Source organism: Podarcis cretensis (genome assembly GCF_951804945.1).
Source record: "Podarcis cretensis genome assembly, chromosome: 12".
In the NCBI taxonomy this organism is placed as follows: domain Eukaryota; kingdom Metazoa; phylum Chordata; class Lepidosauria; order Squamata; family Lacertidae; genus Podarcis; species Podarcis cretensis.
The window spans coordinates 13518900-13538991 of NC_137181.1; the positions used below are offsets into that span (position 1 = coordinate 13518900).

Below are 20092 nucleotides of genomic sequence, written 5' to 3' on the forward strand. Positions count from 1 at the left end.
GCCTCAGTATCAAATGCTGGTGGCAGCGAGGAGTCTGTGGATATTCAGGAGAGTAGAACTTCTGGGTGTTTGACACACACAATCAAACTCACAGCAGCAGCTGCAGCCTGTGTGCCTTCTACAGTGGCCTCTCAACATCTACAAGCAAGTACACACCAAGGTACATTTGTTAATAGGATGCCTTGTAATCACTCCCTTGTAATCACTTTAATTTCTGGGCCAGAAGTGAAAAGTATGTTCCATGGCTTCCTTCCAGGGATGGAAATCTTATCTAAAAAGCTACGCATTCTGTTTTCTAGCAGCACAGCCCCCTTGATGACCTTTTCTCTCCCCCCCCCCTCTCCTGCATAGTTTCCACACCCACAAACCAAATAAACCTCCTTTTTACATCTTTATCAACCAGGTTCAACTTTTTTTCATTTGAAGGAGGGGGGTAGTATTTGTTTACTTCCCACTTTCTGGAAACACCTGGAGAGCCATGCCATGATTTATGAAGTGAAAGTGTTAAATGAGGCCGCCAGCTGCTAAGACTGACAGCGCTTTATACGATTTTATGAGGTGCCCTATTATGGAAAATGAACTTTAATCCGCCCATAAAAAGTGGGATCTGAAAACCATATTTACCCTAGTAATCTGGCATGCTGAAAGCATTCTTGGGACACGCAGGGAAGGCTTTAAAGGGATAAAGGTTATACAAAAGGCACAATACACTGGTAGGCTTTAGCCATTGCAGCCTGTGGCCTGCTGCTACAAGTCTTATTTACAGTCTTATTTACAGTCTTGAATCACACGTGAATACACACACCTCTTGAGACACACAGGAGAATTGCATCGTAGGAAGACTGGCGCTCCAGCTTGCTGGAACCTTATTTACATTTTAAAACTACATTGATGTGGCACTTTTTTTTATTGCAACCCTCAAATCCCTCCCTTATTCCAAGGGTTCCCAACTGTCCAGAACAATCAAGGGACAAACACACACACAGACAGACAGAGAGAGAGAGAGAGAGAGAGAGAGTTTACTAGCTTGCTGCACAAGATTATATTCTGTTGACTTTGATGCAAGGTTCAACGTTGACAACTTTTCCCATTGTTCCTTTGCCTGATGTTACAGATGTTAAAACTCCTGGCACTTTTCCCACCCCCTTTTGTTCTATGCCATTAAAAAGTTCATTTGGCTCTAATAATAATAATAATAATAATAATAATAATAATAAATGTATTATTTATACCCTGCCCATCTGGCTGGGTTTCCCCAGCCACTCTGGGCAGCTTGCAGCACATATTAAGACATAATAAGATATCAAACATTTAAAACATTTTTTCATTTTTTTAAAATGCATCTAAGTGCTGTTAAAGGCACAGGAGCAGAGTATTTTAAAAAGCTGGCAACTAAAAGTTTTGGAGACTATTAATACCAAACAGAGTGGGTATTATACAGGCTTGTGACATATGCAATGGCTAAGGACAGAAAATCAGTCTGTAGAGACTTTCTCTCTACATTTGTATTTGTAAGGTGTTGTTTGTATGGTTAGCAAGCAAAAAAAGAACAACCTTACTTCTGAGAGGGAAGTACTGACACCTCACTGCTTGCGACCATCTGTGTTTATTCACCAGATCTCCTCCTTACTGCACATTCATGATTATTTGCTCTCACGATGCTATCAGGGCAGTCACATACGGACCCATTTTCAACACTGTTTTGAACACTATTTTGCCCGCAAAAGCTTCATTTCCCATGAGAGCACATCCCATAATTTCCTACCGAGATCCTGTAACTTTTTGTGCCACGAATGTTCTACTTCCCCCCTATTTCTATAGCAATAATGTGGTTGCATTAGGAAAGCATCACAGAACAAACTAAATTGAGGCACCTCCACCTCAGTGCACTATTACTATGTCAAAAACACGTTGCAGAATATATCTGCAATAAAACACCAGTCTGGAGGGTCTCTCAGCAGAAAAGCCAGCATGGTGTAGTGGCTAGAGTGTTGGACTAAGACCTGGGGATGAGGGTTCAAATCCCCACTCAGCCGTAAAAGCTCACTGGGTGGCCTTGGGTCTCTCAGTCTAACCTACCTTACAGGGCTGTTGTTGTAGAGATTAAATGAAGAGCAGGAGAATCACGTATTGAGTTTTCTTGAGAAAAAGGTGGTATGTGTGCAATAAATAAATTGAATTCAGTCAGGTCTTTGCAGATTGCCTCTCTCTGTGTGTTTACTCAGGGGGTAAGCCCCATTCATTTCAATGGGGCTTACCCCTAAGTAAGTGTGCATCTTTTGCCTCTTTGGTTTACAACAACTCCGCAAGGGAGTCCACTTTTGTCCCTCTTTTACATCACTGCTGTTATCCATTTTTAAAAGGGATAATTGGACGGGGTTGCAGAAGAGAAACAACAACCTGGGGGGTGGGAGCGTTCCCTCATTCACACACCTGGAGTCAATCCGGAGTCACTCCGCTCTTTCCGTCGCCTCTTCGGTGGCAGTCGCTCCGGCTCCTTTGAACCCAGAAGCGCCTTATGAAGGATGGCGGGAGACCGAGGCCAGATCGCCGACCGGCAGTAATTCAAGGCACGGGCGATGAATGGCGAGCGGCGGCCCGGAGTTAGCATCGATGAGCCGGTGATGATATTTGAATCTGCCATAATTGATTTGGGGAAGCGCCTCGCTGACAAGGAGGAATTGATCATTCAATTTATTAGCCAGAATAATCCCCGCGCTGCTAAGGGGCTGGAGCGGGGATGCTTTTGCTGAGTAAGACGTTTAATTTAAATATATATATATAAATTCAAACGGGGGCGGGGGAGCCAGCAACCCTGTGCTTGACTGCACTTGGGAAGCCTGAGGCCGATCCATCAAGAACTTGAGCCGGAATGCCAGGGAAGATTCTTTTGGTTTTGCACAAATTCGAGTCCTTTGTCCAGCAGTTGGCAACGTGGCGCCTTCCATATGTTTTGGGACTACAGCTCCCGTCAGCGCCAGCCAACAGATGAGAGTTGTAGCAGCGTCTGGAGGGCGCCACGTTGCCAAGGGCTGCCGCTGACCAAGGTCCTGAAGACGCCCTTTTGGGTTCCACTGCATGCATGTTTGATCGATTGCAAATTCCTATTGATTTCTATGGCGCTACGAAGGGAGCTTTAGGATCGGAGATTGACCCAAGAGGAGAAAGAAGATGCTTTTAATTAGCCGGAAGTCATTTACTCCAGAGGCGTTCTACTAACTTCAGCGGTACTTTTCTAGCGGGGTGGGAAGAGTTGGGTTGTTTATTCAGATCAGAGTGCATATTAACTCAGAACAAAGGTTCCACTCTTAACCCCACTTACCGGAAAGCAAGCGCTCTTGAATTCAATAGGACTTACTTCTGAGTAGACATTGTTATGGTTGCACTGGGGCTTCCTTTCTCGAGTGTTTAGGATTGCAAGCTTAATATTACAGTGTAGGGCACCTGGTGCTTCAGAAAGCAAAAGGCAAGTATTTCTGTCCCCTTTTCCAGGTTTTCCATTTTTCTTTTCCAACTGACACACAGCAGTCCTCAGCTATGGACTTCTAACCTCACTGAGTTGCTTGGGGGGCTGACCCCCTGAGGTATTGTGAAAAAGTTTGTTGTACTTCTGTAAACCTGAGGGGTTCCCGCGTCCATCCCCTGACATTATTCTCTTATTTCTCAATGGCCTCATTGTTTTTGCTTCAAAGCTATGGACAATTACCACCTAACCCCGGTATTAAAGGGAATGATTTTTAATTACGTATTTACCCAAACGTATTTCTTAAAGGATATGAAATATGTTCTGCATACAACTTGTCACATACAACTTGTACTGCTTGGTCTATTTATGACATCTCTCTGTGTGTAGGTTAGAGCATGGTGCTGATAACACCATATGGGACAGCTGCATATTCCTGCATTTGGGGGGTTGGACTAGATGATCCTCAGGGTCCCTTCCAACTCTACAATTCTACATTTCTATGATTCTATATCCAGTGTTACACAGTGCATCAAAATCCTGAATCCTACATCTACTTAAAGATTTCTTTTTCCACTTGGTAAAGCAGATAGAAAATACAAGTTTAGAATGCAGCAGATAGAGCTGGGAAAGTGTTTTTTTTATTATCTGGGCTCAGAAACAGAATCTGAATGGGGAAGGACAGTCAAGTGTGCTGAAAGTAGTGCAGCATCAGCATTTGGGCATATATTTGATCTACGCCTGCAGTTCCTGATCCAGCTAGTGAGATGCGCAGAGATCAGTTTTCTCTGCTCCCTTGGCCTCTGGTGTGGGGTGGAATGGCAAGTTTCCTGCTAGTTCAAAATATCCACACATTAGTTTTACACTCTGTTTTCTCTCCAGGCTGTACAGTGAGCAACACAGTTCAGTGCACAGGAAATATACGCAGTCTGTTGTAATCGGTTGCAGTTGCAAAATTAAAGGGCTGCATACAGCCCCCTAACACTGAAATACTATAAAAACATAGATTTTATGTACAGTGGTACCTCGGGTTACATACGCTTCAGGTTACATACACTTCAGGTTACACACTCCGCTAACCTAGAAATAGTGCTTCAGGTTAAGAACTTTGCTTCAGGATGAGAACAGAAATCGGGCTCCGGCGGTGCGGCGGCAGCAGGAGGCCCCATTAACTAAAGAGGTGCTTCAGGTTAAGAACAGTTTCAGGTTAAGAATGGACCTCCGGAATGAATTAAGTACTTAACCCGAGGTACCACTGTATGTCAGAAGTTTGGAGTTGCATTTTCGGTGCACTATCAGTATATGTATGCATTTAATTTGAGGCATTTATGCAATGTTTGATCAGTATTGATCAATGCCCCCATTTTAAAATGCAGTATGAAAGAAAGCAGCATTAAAATAAATGGGCCTGATCCAGCTAAAAATCAAACACAAAGGGACTTTTAGTCTGATCCAGCTAGAGTTAAGAACTGTGTGCTTATAATGGGGAAAAGCCCTTACTTAAGGTTATCAGCTTCTGTGATATGAAGCCGTTTAGCAACCCTCAACCTCTGCACTAGGAATGTCATCGCTGGTTGACTTTATACCTGACCTACAGTTCTTAAGGCACAGGATCATGCACAAAAAAACTGGAAATCCTAATTCTATCTGCTTCATTTTAATTGAGTTGTGAATTGGTTTTGTTCAGCATAAAGCCTAGTAAGAATTGACACACAGAGCCTTAAAGCCAGCTCTTTGGTTCAAGGAATTCACGCAGATCTCAAGTACAAAACCGTTTTATTTTACATAACCTTTGGGACATTGGGAGAAGCCGATTAATAACTTAGCATGCATAAGTAGAGGTATTTCTCTTTAACTCTTTTTATAAATACAATGTACAAAAATAAAGACAATACAGTCCTCCCAAGAGTCCAAGCTTCGTGGTCGTAGGTTTCCCAGATTGCTTCTTATAAAGCATAAAAACTCTCAATACTGTCGAAGAGAAGAGGCAAAGTGGTCCAAAGAGCCACATGTCCAGTGTCAGCTTTCAACACGGTGGCACTGACATAATAGAAGAGGGAATCATTAATCAGGGCTGCAGAAAGGAGACAACTCTAACTTTCGGTACTATCTGTACTGGGTTGTGGGGGGTGCCCATCAGCTGTGCCTTGTGAACTGTTTTTCACTGAGACACATTACCAGGTCTGGAGGTTGGCTCTTCTGACAAAGAGCTGGCGCCTTAACATTCCCAACCAACCACTAGAGGACAATGTGGTTTTACACTCCTGATCATTGAGCAATGCTGAGGAGGAGCTAAAGGAGTGAATAGTGCAGGGCAAAAATGGGGAGGTCAAGCCACAGGCTGATTAAGCAGGAGTGAACTGTCAACCCTATTTTCCTTAAAGGCCCAGAAGCTTCTAGCCAGTGTGGTGTAGTGGTTAAGAGCGGTAGTCTCGTAATCTGGGGAACCGGGTTCATGTCTCCGCTCCTCCACATGCAGCTGCTGGGTGACCTTGGGCCAGTCACACTTCTCTGAAGTCTCTCAGCCTCACTCACCTCACAGAGTGTTTTCTTGTGGGGGAGGAAGGGAAAGGAGAATGTTAGCCGCTTTGAGACTCCTTCGGGTAGTGATAAAGCGAGATATAAAATCCAACTCTTCTTCTTCTATACTATATCTACAACCATGCTGGGCCTTTGATTCTTTTTAAAAATATGTTTCATTGCTGGCTGTTGGAATTATTTGTTTTAGTGTGGTCACGGAAGGGAGGTTTTATTTATTATATATTGTAATGTTGTTGTGACTTAATACTGTTTGCAAGATGGGAGGGGGGAGCTGTCAAAGAGCAGCCCATACAATTATTAAAAGTCAATTTTAAACAATAACAATTGAATTAAGAGAACTCTCATGTGCTAAGTGTAAAGGACTGGCTGGGCAAAGAGGAATGGTGGAAGGCACCAGCCAAGAATCCCTCAAGGGAAACCCCAGAGGAGGAAGGCTCAGAGCCCAGGGATCCGTGATGGACCACTGAAGAGAGGTCAGAGGGGCTGGATGCTGAAGGGGCAACAGGGTAAAGTGATCAGGAAGAGCCTGCGACAAGGAGCAGTTCAGACTCCGAGGCTGAAGCAGTGGAGGGGGGTCAAGAGGCTGTTGAAGACTCCAGGGAGTCTCCCTCTCCTGTTGCGCCAACCTCCCCTCCCCATTGGTCCCCAAGAATGCACAGAAAAATGAGGAGAGCAGGAAAGAGGCCACAGATGTGTAGACGCAGCTTGAGACTGTTTGTGAAACATCTGGGAGAGGAGAAAGAGTGGAAGGCAGAGAACCTTCAGTTCTGCCTACTGCTCCATAGGGGCAAGACCGGGCAGTTTTGCTGAGTTGTATGCCATTTCCTCGAATTGTTAACTGCACAGACAGTGGAGTCCTGTGCCTTTCATGCTGACCCACGTTTGACTCGAGCCCTGACACTAAGCCTGAGCCCATGGGGGGGGGGGAGGCAGGAAACTGAGGAACACAGCTGTGTAAACTGGGGAGAGCAGGGTTAGTTGCAGATGGAGCGCCATTGGGGCCAGTAAAGTCAGTTGCATGGAGGACAATGAGAGCATTTTACTTTAGACCAGCCTTCACCAACCTGCCACCCTCCAGATGTGTTGGACTACAACTCCCATCAGCCCCAGGAAGCATCACCATGGTCTCATATGGCCATGCTGGCTGGGGCTGCTGGGAATTGCATTCCAAAAACACCTGCAGGGCACCAGCTTACACACAGAGCAACAAACACACGTGGGGTTGGGAAAGGATTTTCTCCTGAACCAGTGCAAGGAAGGTGGCTCTTGGCTCTGGGATCCAAGTGTTCAGGGAGCCGAGGTGGGGGGCAATTGTGGGTGGGCTCCCCCATGCCGTCCATGGGGCTGCCTCCCATCCTCATCCCCGTCAGAGCAGTCGGGAGACCCATAGGGGCAGCAGTGTCCGGGCCGATCTTCCTCCTCCTCCTCTTCTTCGTCATCCTCTTCCTCATCGTCCTCTTCCTCCCGGTCACTGTCCCTGAGTTCCTGCAAGCGGCGCCCTCCGTTGTTTTTCTCCGGGGCCCCTGCAGGCAGCACCTCATCCCCCACTTTGTCCTCCCCAACACTTCCTCCTTTCTGCTTCTCCGCCTCCTGAGCCGCCTGCTCCTTGGCCTTCTTGCTCCGCTTCCACTTCATACGCCGGTTCTGGAACCAGATCTTCACCTGGAGAGAACAGGGTGGAAATAGCACACAATGTGATTGGGCGACATACATGGGATCAGACCTATACCATGAGGAACACGGTCTGTCACAGAACGAGCTGGCAGTAAATCACACCGTTCACAGTTGGAGTCAACTCTTTATTAGCAAAAACACAATCTCCACAGACTTGGTTGAGGGTCAGGCCTGACTAGCACAGAAGCCTTACTGCATGAAAATCAGCTGCTGAGACTGAAAGTTTCTGGTACCCTACAGCCATCTAAGTCCTCTCCTCTCCAGGGCTTTTCCCAATCAATCAGAGACTATGCCTGCATACAGCCTGTCACTGCTCTGCCCGTTTCAACCCCATTCTAGTTCTGGGAGACAAATAGGGAGAGGAGCTTGTTGCAGCAGGAGGGAGAGACACCCAGGACTCTTCACCACCCTGACTCATCTCTGCCTCTTGACCTCCATCCATCTTGACCTCCATCCTCTCCTCCTTCAGCTTCTGCCTCTGATTCTGGATGTCTCTCTGCCAGCTTTGACTGTCTGAAGAATGAATGAAGAATGGCATCTGCATTTACCAAGACAGCATGAGTTTGGGCACTTTACTAATCAAGAGATTAGTGGCAGTAGTGGGATTTAGACACCTCTCAAGTGTCCCAAGTCATTCACAAACATTATGTCAGCAATCCTTACACCAGCCCTGGAAGTAGAGCCATTTTTATCACCCCTGGGCTAAAGCAGAGTGTGGCTTCCCAAAGGCCACCTGGAAAATTTATGATAGAACTTAGATCTGAGCCAGGGCACTCCTGGTTCGCAGCGCCCCAAACTCCTAAAGATGGGGTAGGAAGAGACCACCTCCCACACTGCAAATGGCACAACCAATCAGTGGCTGTTGTGTGTTTTAACAACAGCTGGAAATAAGAACAACCAACAGGCAAAGATCAGAATCTAGCATGATGTGTTGTGGATAGTCACAAGTGTATCTAGAAGAAAGAAATCCTGGTCTAAGTCCTTGCTAATCCAGGAAGTTCACTGGGTGACCTTGGGGTAGTCACCACCTCCACCCACAGGAAGAAAATGGAGTAACTCCATATAGGCCACCTTCATCAATTTATGAGAGTGGGAATGAGAAACCTATGAGATATGTTCCCCCCCCCCCAATTGCTGGACTCTGATTCCCATAATCCCCAGCTACAGGTTATGTTGGTTGTGGCCAGTGCCAGATTCACGTATAACCTAAACAAGCTGTAGCTTAGGGCCCCACTCTCTTGGGGCCTCCAAAAAAACATACTTCTAAATAGTATTTCACTATTAATACACCGTGTTTTTCGCTCTATAAGACACACCAGACACAAGACGCACCTAGTTTTTGGAGAAGGAAAACAAGAAAAAAAATATTCTGAATCTCAGAAGCCAGAACAGCAAGAGGGATCGCTGCGCAGTGAAAGCAGCAATCCCTCTTGCTGTTCTGGCTTCTGTGATAGCTGCGCAGCCTGCATTCGCTCCATAAGACGCACACACATTTCCCCTTACTTTTTAGGAGGGAAAAAGCAAGTCATAGAGCAAAAAATATGGTACTTCTTCTTAATTGTATCTCAGTTCAACAATTAGTTTGATAAAATACATATTTTGTTTTGTATCATGTGGCTTTAGATACCTATTAGGTCCATAAATTACCATATAGCATATATTCAACACAAAAAAAACAGCGACAATTTGTTGTTGACAAAGGACAGCTGGCCATATAAAGGGCCCCATTACCTTCAGTAGCTTAGGGCCTCATCAAACCTAAATCCAGCCCTGGTCGTGGCTGGGGGAGTTGAAGTCCAACAACTGCATGGGGGGCACAGACTCCCATTCCCCCCCCCTATAATTTTTATTGTTTTTCATTCAAATAAATAACATATAACTACAGTAACTTGTCCAGTGATACATTATTAAGCTTCATATGCAGTACATAGTACACAAGCAATGTGTTTATTTATGTATTATCAATTCAAGTAGCCTCCCCACAAAGATTCTTGTGTTGTGGGTGGAATAACAGTATCTTCAGTCTCATTTATAAAGGAAAAGAAAGGAAACCAAATCTCACCAAAAGGGTCTGTCTTTGAAGTCCTTCTAATTAAGTCTTTTGTGGCAAGTAAGTCATTCCAATTGAGCCACATTCCAAATACTATTTAACCAGATTTCATTGGGGATTTCTATAGGTTGTTTCCAATATTGGGCTATTGTTAATAGGGCTGCTAGTAACCGGGGGGGGGGGGGGAGAGAGATACTAAATCTCAGCATCTAAGGTTATTGTTTAAATTTGAGTCTAATGATAACAAGGCAAGAACCAACTTGGGTGAGAGGCGTTGCTGTGTAATTGTGGAAATAATGTGAAAACCTGTTTTGCAAAACGAGTATACCAACGTAACATACAACTCCACAAATGCATGAAAACATGAGCCTATCTCTCCACAGCCTTTCCAGCACAGCGGGAAGATGCTGTTTTTTATTTTGGCTAGACATGATGGAGGCCAGTGCCAGCAAAATATAATTTTGAGAGAAGCCTCCTGCAGACAGGCAGAAATTGTTCATAGGGATGGGTGGTGCCAAACTGATTCCCATTTAAGATCTGCAATTATGATCCCTATGCCTCCCCCCCCCCCCCAAACACACATAATGTCCAGAGGCCTCCTATATCACCTGCATGTTGTTCTAAAAGAATCTTTTAAATTAAACCCACCTTAGATTTAAAGAAGGAAGACACAGAGAAACATAGTAAGCTACACCGAGTCAGAATATTGGTCCATCTGGTTCAGTAATGTCTACAGTGATTGGCTGCAGCACTCCAGGATTTTAGATTGTGTCAGGGATTGAACTAGCAGCTGCTCCACCCCTGACTCAAGGCCTTCCCCCCACGAAATAGCACACAGTACAATCCCACACATTCCCCCTAAGAAGTAAACCCTGTTGAATTCAATGGACTCAGTGCCAGATAAGTGACAATAGGATTGCAGCCTAGATAGATAGATAGATAGATAGATAGATAATTTATTATGGTCAAAGACCAGCTCGCATAACACAATAAAAACAGCGTTCATAAAGATAAAATATACAATCAGAGCAGATTGCAGCAATAGCTCATAAATTAAAATTGAGATATATACATACACCGGTACAACTGAGATTTGGGCTGCCATAAAAATTGACCCTGAGGCGCCTCAAAGGGTGACTTCAGCATTTCCCTAGTAAGCTATTTTATTCTAGAGGATGAGCTGTGCCCACAAATCTGGGCGCAGAATCTGGCTACCAGCCAGGAGCCTTTATTGCATTTCCAAGTTTCGAAAAGGGCCTGGAGCACTGAAATGACAGGGTGGGGTGCTTTGCAATGTAAACAGAAACGAAACGAAACGCTATTCCGCTCCCCCAAATTAATATTTTGGCTGAAATGAGAAAGGAAAGCCGTGGACTCAAAAGTGAGGACCCGAGCGCTAACTTGGCGGTGAGCTGATTGGACCTCAAGGGGGCGCTTATTTACGCAGGTTCCTCCTGCCTGCGGAAGATGCGCAGCGAGCCCAGCAAGGCAAAAGCCCCTTCCTCTGCAGGTGATCCCCCTCCTTTGCTGAATCCAGCTCCCTTCTCTCTTCCTCCTCCTCCCTTCCCCAGCAAGACACTCACCTGCGTCTCGGTGAGCATGAGAGACGTGGCCACCTCGAAGCGCTTCGGCCGGGACAGGTACTTGTTCAGCTTGAACTGATGCTCCAGTTCCAGCAGCTGCTGGCTGGTGAAGGCCGTGCGGGGCCGCCGGCACTTGCCCAGCAGGTTGGACTGTGCTTGGGCTGAGGAGGGAGAGAGGAAAGGAGAAGGCGTGAGAGAGGACGAGGAGCGAGGAGCGCGCCACCCCCTGCATCCCTCCAGCCGCGCTCTGTTGCGCAGGGGCTTCCTCCGTCCTGGGAACAGCGGCGGAGCTCAGGACCCTCCTGGAGAAACTGATCCAGTACAGCTGGGCGTGAAAGGGAGATGCGATTAAGGAGGGAGGAAAGGCGGTCTAGAAAGACACACAGCAACAAGATCGGGGGCGAAACTTCCTGCATCTTCTGTTTATGTAAATCATGCTGGGAATTGTGATGGAAACTCCTCAAAATAACTAACCCTATGGAAACCCTCTCTCTGGGGTTATTTCCGTGCTGTTCAAGTCCCCCTCCTCCTGTCTCTTCCTTTGTTTTCGCCCGAGTCGAATTTTGGACTGTAAGCTCCGCGGGGCGGGGACATGGTCGCCTGGACTCGATGGTGTCTTATTTTGCTTCAAGTAACCGGAAAATGAACAGCCCCCACCTCCTCTGGGTCTCGGGTCCCACGGAGCGCTTTGCTCCGCTAGCCTCCTCTCAGCTTCTTGCTATCCGGAGATATTGATCTAGGCAGCATGCGGACTGAGGACACACCATATATTTAAATCATTTTAATATATGACAAAATGGCAAAGAATCATTTTGCTCTTATGGCTGTCCTACTATCCACTAATCCGTCTAAAATCTCCTCTCTCTTTTTTTTAAAGTCATCTGCCCTAGTTGCCATCACTGCAGCTTGTAGTTCCGCCGGTTAGCGATGCATTTTTATTTTTATTTTACATTTATTGCATCTATATAGCATTTATTGCATTTATGATTAGTCTTTCCAGAACCTATCTCTCTTAGCATTTTTGAATGCGCCTCCTGTAACAGTACACACACACACACACACACACACACACAATGCCCCTTTCCACAGCACAATCGTATACATCTTTACTCAAAGGCAAGTCCCTTCGAGTTCAGTAGTGGGTATAAGATTGGAGCCGCAATCAGTGCATGAACGAGTTGCCCTGTGCAGGAAAGTATGGAGAGCGCGGACCGGGCCAGGAGCAGGAGGCTGAGACATTTTTGCGGATCAGAGCGGATTATCTCACACCCAACTGCTCCTCATCACAACATCTTTCAGATCCATGATGCTATCTCACATCTAGGAAAAGAGGGGAAGTGATTTAGCTGTATAGGTTTGGGCACAATAATTTAATTCTATTTTTAAGAACTATTTTTAAAAGGGTCCCTTAAAAAATATTCCGGCAGAAGCACAATATTGGTCGCGGAAGGACGAAGCCAGAAAGGGGAACCGTCCTGCTACGGCTTCCTCTGAGCCTGTAGCCTCGGTCTGAAGTCATGCTCTGATGTCAAACTGTGATTCATGGCCACGGAAGAAGAAAGTCAAAGGGAGAGATGTGCATAGGAGAAGCCCGCTGGATCAGACCAATGGCCCATCTAGTCCAGCCCCCTCCTCCTCTTCCTTAGGATCCCGACCAACTCATATGCAGAGACACATATGCGGACACGCGAAACCTTTAAAGCTCATTCTTTCCTTCAAAGGATTCTGGGCACTGTAGTTCATCCTTCGTGGAGTTACAATTCCCAGCATTCTTTAGCCAACTGCAAGTGCCCAGAATTCTCTGAATGCGCCTTGAAGGTCTCGTGGAAGGAAACAGTGTCCTGCGCGGCGTTGCTCCGTGAATTGGCCCGATCCTCTTCTCCTGCTAGCCTTGCAGATCGTGAAACGAGGACTGGACCGTCGCAAAAGAGCTAGAGCGAACGCCAAGGAAGGCAGCGGACAAACTCGCCGCCCTTCCGACGGCCCTTGGCTTGGCAAGTCCTAAGAAGCCCCAACCGGGAGAAGTTTGCAAACGGGGCTTCCTTCTCCGTTTCTCCTCCACCTCCAAATCCTGGGCTCCACCTGGAAGGGTGATCCGTCCGAGGAGAGGCCTCGCTTCCCCAGATTGTTCTCGCTGACCCCGCGCCCTGGTGGGTCTCTAGATTCTCACCGAGGGAGCCTTCCCAGCCGGAGAAGCCGGACGGTGGGGCGGCCTCGGGGCGGGGTCACCAAGCCCATTCTCTGATTTCCCAAGAGAGAATAATTGGGAGAAAGTGAAAGGGGCGCGATCCGAGGGCTCAGGAGAGCTCGGGCCCACCCCCCACCGCACTGAGAGAGAAGGGTAAGGGGCAAACCATTGGCGGGTTTCAACTAACGCCCCCTTTTAAGCAGTGGTGCCCCTTTTATTCTCAAACTGACCCTCGAACCGGACTTTTTAATTAAAAGGAGGACTCTTGGGGAATCGATCTGAAAAGAAAAGGCCACAGAGAGCAGACTCCGAAATGACATTTTTCCCCCTTCCTTGACTAAATATAGAACCAAAACATACCCCGCTACCATTCCAAAAGACTTTTGGAAATAAACGAGGGCTCTTCTGTAAGCGGCGTGGAAAACGAGAGATGTTTTCCTCGACGCAGTACGAATTAAAAGTCCTGTTTTCTAGGGCACTGTCTGGCAGCCAAACGAATGCTCTGCATTTGGGTGTGTTCTGTTCCGCCCGGATTAGGGTCGTCAGTTTCCACCAACTGATATCGGGGATATCAATGTAACTCTCCTCTTGTTAATATTGCCCTGTAAATACGCCATGGAATTAAAATCCTGCTATCCCTGGTGGGCTTTGACGGAACAAGCGCTCAGTCTTGAGAGGTTTCATCAGTCTTCTGCGACTTGTTTGTTGTTAAAAATGTGGAAGGCTTATTATGCTAAATAAACTAAATAATTTTAGGAAAAACGTGGTAATTTTAGGAAAAACGTGGCAAGCTAAATAATTTTAGAAAAAAAGTATAAAAGAAAAATGTAACAGAAATAAATCCTGAGAACGTTCCGCTTTCTTGTTGCGTCAAAAAGAGGGATCTAAACGCTGATATTTAGCTGCAACCCGGTTTTTTGCTAGAAAGCAAATCCGCGTTGCCTAAGTCTGTTATCTAACAACCAGGGCTTTTGTGATCGCCTTCAAAACTTCAAAGCCCCGTTTTTCTAACCGGAATTGAACATAGGTAGATACAGGCCACCTTTAACCCTCGTCGATTTCAATATCAATGCTTAATTTTTATGTATTTGTTGCTGTACTGAACCCGCTGTTTATCAGTCTCACCACCGCTTTGGGTGCTTTAAGACAGTGGCGTAGCGTGGGTTATCAGCACCCGGGGCAAGGCAAGTAATTTGCGCCCCCTAACCCATGGATTTGCGCCCCCTAACCCGTGGATTTGCGCCCCCTAACCCGTGGATTTCCCTAACCCCCAGATGTTGCGCCCGGTGCGGCCGGCCCCCCCCCTGCACCCCCCACGCTACGCCACTGCTTTAAGAGGATTCCTTTCAACAGAACAATTAGTTTTATTTGCAGGAAACCTCTTAAAATATCAGAATAGTAGCAGGCGTTTTCCCCCTCTCCCTTAAATTCCCAGAGCCTCCTGCCACGTGCAAACAGCACCGCCGAGGCGGTTTTCGCACCCCGGCGTGATTTCCCCAAGCCTCCCGTTATGGTCTTTCTTCGGGCTGTTTGTTCACACGTGCGTTTTATTTGCGGGAGCAGGAATTTTGACAGCTTCCCTAATTATGACTTTTTCCTGTCGGAAGGGCCTCTTCTTTTCTTCTCCTTCAAAAAGGGACGGGGGGGATAAGAAACAAGTAACTTTCCCCCCCTTTAACGATTTATCAAGAAAAGTAAGCCTAGCTCTGAGCTGCACTGCTTTTATAGCAAAGTGAACATCAAGTAACCAACACGCCATTATATCTGCGAGGTCGCTTGTCTCGAGTTATTAATATGAAATAATAATAATAATATGGATTTACTGAATGATTATTGCACAGGGAGGGGGGAATAGAAAGAAATAGCCTCACCGAGGCCTAGCTACAATTTTACCCCAAGTAATACAAATCTTGGTAGGGAATATTAAGAGGTCAGTCTTTTGGAGACACAGCCCTTGTGTGCAAGAACAGCTAATGGTTTGGGCTTCGATATTCCAGTGCTCCCCATACAATTAAGAACACATATTAGGGATATTATAGCAGGGATGTCGGGCGCACACCCAGGGGGGGAAGTATTTTAAGATCCCGACATTCTCAAGGGAAGTCAGTCCAAACAAAGCACAAGATTAACCCTTCCGTTGAAATAAATGGGACTTAATGGGGACTGGATCATCCCCATCGCCTTTTTTTAAAAAACGAAGCTCTGAAATTGTCCCCATGAAACCCTAACTCAGTTCCTAGGTAGGGCGAAGGACAACCACCGGACTGGCTAATCCGATGGATTCGCGGTTTAGGCTCCAGTGAGTCGGCCGTTGCCCTGTGCACAATATTTGGCTTTTTACGCGCCACCCAACCCTTCCCACTGCTTCTCGTGTTTGCCCGTGTTTGATTCCCAAAAGAACGAACCCTCAAAGCTCGCGTGTTGCAGGTTTAAAGACCTCCCTGCTGGGAAATGGCCTTTTCCTTCCTTGTTGAGAGGAGCCGCTCCTCCCCAAGGCTACCTCGGCTTTTCCAAGGGCGGCTTTCCTTTTAGCGGGGGTCTCCCTCGCTCACCCCCCAAAATCCCATCCAAATACACCATCCTCGATCAGCCAGGGAGAGTCTTTCTGTCGCAAAGGAGCAAGGGCGAGGAACAGAATCAAGGCAGGCGCCATCGGCCGCATTTAGGCCCCAGCTACTGCCTGGCAGCGAGAAAAACGGATAACAAAGGAAAGATCGCGGCTCCCTTGTCCTTAAATTACATATTCCAGAGGGACAGAGTCTATATCATAGGTGTGTGAGCGTTCACACAATCGTATCCGTGCTGCTTAGGTATGCATCTTGCACCCCTCTCTCTGGGAAACCCAGCCGGATGGCTGGGGTATAAATAAGAAAATTAAAATTAAATATAAAAGGCACACACAGCAAGAGCAGCACGCATCTAGTGGTGCGCACGCAAGCTCACACACATTATTTTTATTATGGATCTTTTGTCCGATCTCTCTCTCGGTGCTACTCACAGTTAAAGTCGGGCATCTTGGGCAGGATCATGCCTGCGGTGGAGGCCCGCAGCCACTGGTCCAGCTGGAAAGTGCCGGCGCTCAGCTTGATGGGGTCGGCGGCCGGGTGCGACGGCTGCACCTGCGAGTAGGAGTAGGAGAGCGCCGGGTGCTGCGAGGCCAGCGCGGCCGCCGCCGCCGGGTAGCCGTACATGGGGTGGCCGTAGAGGGCGGCTTGCGGGTGGAGGCCGGCGCCGCCTTGCGGGTGCAGCCCCAGGGCGGCGTGGGGGTGGGCGTGGGGGTGCGGGTGGGGGTGGGCGTGCGGGTGGGGACCCCCTGCCGCGCCGCCCCCGCCGCCCAGGAAGCCCGGCTTGGGCACCAGCCCGCCGCAGTGCGCGCCCAGGAGCCGAGGCGGCGACGGGCTGTCGGTGCGCAGGCCCTCGACGGACGAGGGCGGAGGCTCCGCCGACGAGGGCGGGCTGCAGCTGGAGCTGGAGCTGGCGCTGGAGCTGCTGGATCGCGAGCTGGAGTGGCCCGACAGCGAGGTGACCAGCGCCAGAGGCGACGTCTGAGCCGTCGAGGCCGCTGCCTTGGGAGGATCCACGGCCAGCAGCGCGTCGATGCGGAAATTCTTGGATTTCTCCATCCCGGCGGCGCGGGCTTAGACGGCTTCGGAGAGGCTCATGGGGTCGCCTTGCACGCAGCAGCTCCGGAGGAGGAGGAGGAAGGGGAGAAAACCCAAGGCAGCGGCGGATCAGCCCCAGCCCGCAGCAGCCCCACCATCCGCGCAACTTGCGCCCCCGCGCCCCTTCCGCGAATGTCTCCCCCACCCCTCCAGGGGAAAGCGCTCCTTCTCTCACCGCTCTGGCGAAAGCGCTCGGGACCTGCTGGCTGGGCTCACTTGAAGGCTCGGGAGAGGCTCCCATTGGCCCTCCGGAGAGGCAGGGACCATTGGTGGCCGGAGAGGCGATCCAGAGCAGCCCATTGGCCTCGGCACACAGCTGTCAAGGATGCTGGGATGCTAGGTCCCGCCCACCTGGGGGGAGCTTCCTGCTCTTTTTGGCCAGGGGGGCTGGAGGGAGAAGGAGAGAGAGCGCTGACGGTTTACGCAAAAGGCTTCATCAGACGGGTTTCCCATAGAAGGGAAAGGATGTTTTTTCCCCTGCCTTCAGTAACAGCGAAGGAATCGCGTCTCTAAGTTTCTTTCCTAAGTTAGGATGCTCCGTCTGGCTGCGAGAGCGACATGCTCTAACCTTAATTAGTTGGGAGAAGGAAGCTTCTCTTTGCTTTTCTCAGCTACTGAAAGTTATTTGGGCAATTCACGCAGCTAGGCGAGGGCTGAGGCTCTGTGTTTGTGTGTGAGAAAGAGAGAGAGAAAAAAAAATCTGAAATATTTAATAGCAGCATGGGGAGGTTCTGCTCTATTTAGAGGCTGTCTGCCCCGGGTGCTGAGGTCACAAATGTCCCCTTTGCTTTTCTGTGGATATTATTACAGTAGGAGATACGTAATTTGCACAAAAGGGAACTCCCGGTTATTCCTGTATTTTACTTTTCTTCTGTAGGTAGCATAATTAGGATAGGACGAGGTGTATCACATCTGAAGCCTGATTATTTTGGGATGGCGTAAAATATTTTCCTCGCCTTCTTTTTAAAACCTTTCTCTTACAGTCAACAGCCGACGTTTCAGGGATGCTTAACGGCAGCACCCGAAGAAGACCTTCGTGAATTAAGAAGGGACAACAAATACATAAACCCCAGTTGTTCTTTTGTTTTGTCTTCCCACCCTCCTCGCATCTTGACCTGGATATGGAGCGGACGTCCAGCGTTTGAAATAGCGAATGCTGCCATTTCTGGAACGTTGAGAGACTTCAGCGTTCTACTCCCCGGGAATGGAACGGGGGAGGCGGATGCATTTTCCTCCAAGGATGATCTCGAAAGAGCATCAACTCTTTGCTATGGTGCTATGTTTACTTTGTTTAAAAATCAAATCCTTCGTAACTAACAGAGTTGCAGGTGCAAAAATAAAAATGAGATGAGAGTAATAAACTCCGACTGTGTCAGTCTTTTAGAAAAGTTTTATTCGCGCTCCTTGTTCTGCTTTTCAGGTTGTCACAACTGAGGACCAGTTTGATCCCATGGATGTTTACTTGGAAGTAAGCTCCTATAAGTTCAGTAGGGCTTCTCCCACATGCATGGGACTAGAATCTCGGTATTATTATTTTCTAATCCTTTTCATCATTAAAATAAAAGGGATACCAAAGTCATGAATTGATATTTCAGTCCGTTGTTAACCAAACATACAGGGAAAAACCTCAGAACCTGCTTAGGCATCATAGCCTTTACGCGAAACGATGCACGATCCTGGTTTGGAAGGGAATGAAAAAGTGTTTTAAAATCCCATTAAAATTAGCGTCAATGATGTTCTCCGTTTCCTCTTCAACAAAGATTCTTGTTTTTCTCCCCTCCACCAAGTGCAAATTCTGTTGTCCTTGCCTTTCGTGAAAATGCAGTCCTTTCATTTCTCCTCTCCTGCCTGTTAAATGTATTTAATGTGGATAAGTTCTTTCCTTCCAGCTTCTCCTCCGATTCCTGGACACCTGAAATTAAATATTCCCCGCCTCGACGGTGCCAACAGCTTTTTAACGAGCTGGAAAGAATAAACACGGCGAGGTCAAAGAAGTCAGGTCCGCCGCCAACGCATGTTTAGTCGATGGTGTGATTAAACCCACTTATCTTACACAAACACGGCTAAATGCATATATATATATATATAGACGCATATAGGAGGCGTTAAGAAAGCGAGCGGGAAGAGTTTGGGGTTCATTTGCTTTGGAGGAGAAATCAGAAACTGCCAAGGCGGCTGCAGCAAGTTAGAGAAAGACAGAACCGCCGGCGGGAATGTGAACGGAAGGTCACGTAACGTCGATACAAGGCTGGCAGAGAGAGAGCAAACATCGGGCCCTTTGCCTCCCTCTGCACCCCTTTTCTCGTCCCTCCCTTTCTTCAGAAGCTCTTTGTGAAAGAGACCACGTTCGGCTGACTTTGCACCGGGAAGGCACCCAGACCATGCTTGGTTTTGCTGCAGGAAAGACGGCAGCCTCCGGGGGTCAAAGAGGTTTATGAAAATGGGTTTCACCTTCTGGTGCCTTCGGGGGCTGCTCGGGAAATAGGAGATCTCGTGTGAAGAAGAACTCCTGACCCTCAAAAGCATTGGAGGATATCACGACGAATAAGCCAGCCTGCAACCAAGTTGGGCCTTGTTTTATGGACGTTAGTTAGACGGCGGCTGATGATGAGACTATTTCACGGACAGCATCGTGATAAGCTCTCGGCCACGTCCAGCTAGGCATCGTGTTTAGTTCCTACACCGCCTAGCAAATAGTCTTCCTTGCAGATTTGCTTGATGATGATTACTTACTCGTTTATGAATACAGGGCAGGTAACTTGGGGCTCACGTGCCTTAGAGCATGTGCAGAGGGCCTCTCCCTTTCTCACCAAGTTTCCCGCGCATTGAGGAAGGCTCCCCCAAACACGACTCTGAGGGTGGCTCCTGCCCCTATATGGCAGATATCCCCATGAATTAAAGAGACCACGTTCATGGGCCTATACTGCGCTC

At 47.7% G+C, this 20092-nt stretch overlaps 1 protein-coding gene and 1 long non-coding RNA gene across 2 annotated transcripts in view; both read right to left on the reverse strand.

Moving 5' to 3' along the window:
* Window positions 1-5222: 5222 nt before the first annotated feature.
* Window positions 5223-20092, reverse strand: part of LOC307199379 — a 180010-nt gene continuing 165140 nt past the window's right edge. Inside the window, exon 2 of the long non-coding RNA XR_013831948.1 lies at window positions 5223-6097. This is a non-coding gene — a long non-coding RNA (uncharacterized lncRNA). The remainder of the gene's footprint in view (window positions 6098-20092) is intronic.
* On the reverse strand, window positions 6878-17193 carry MNX1 (motor neuron and pancreas homeobox 1). The gene is made up of 3 exons (XM_079946994.1): window positions 16498-17193; window positions 11312-11472; window positions 6878-7666 (listed from the first exon to the last, which is right to left on the reverse strand). Exons 1-3 carry the CDS (start codon window positions 17120-17122, stop codon window positions 7292-7294), a joined length of 1161 nt encoding a protein of 386 aa, XP_079803120.1. The 5' UTR covers window positions 17123-17193; the 3' UTR covers window positions 6878-7291.

Coding starts and splice junctions, on each gene's coding strand:
- MNX1 (XM_079946994.1), bottom strand. CDS start 17,122: ATGGAGAAATCCAAGAATTTCCGCATCGACGCGCTGCTGGCCGTGGAT. Junction 11,473..16,497: donor CAAGATGCCCGACTTTAACT/GTGAGTAGCACC, acceptor CTCCCTCCTCAG/CCCAAGCACAGTCCAACCTG. Junction 7,667..11,311: donor TCATGCTCACCGAGACGCAG/GTGAGTGTCTTG, acceptor TGTTCTCTCCAG/GTGAAGATCTGGTTCCAGAA.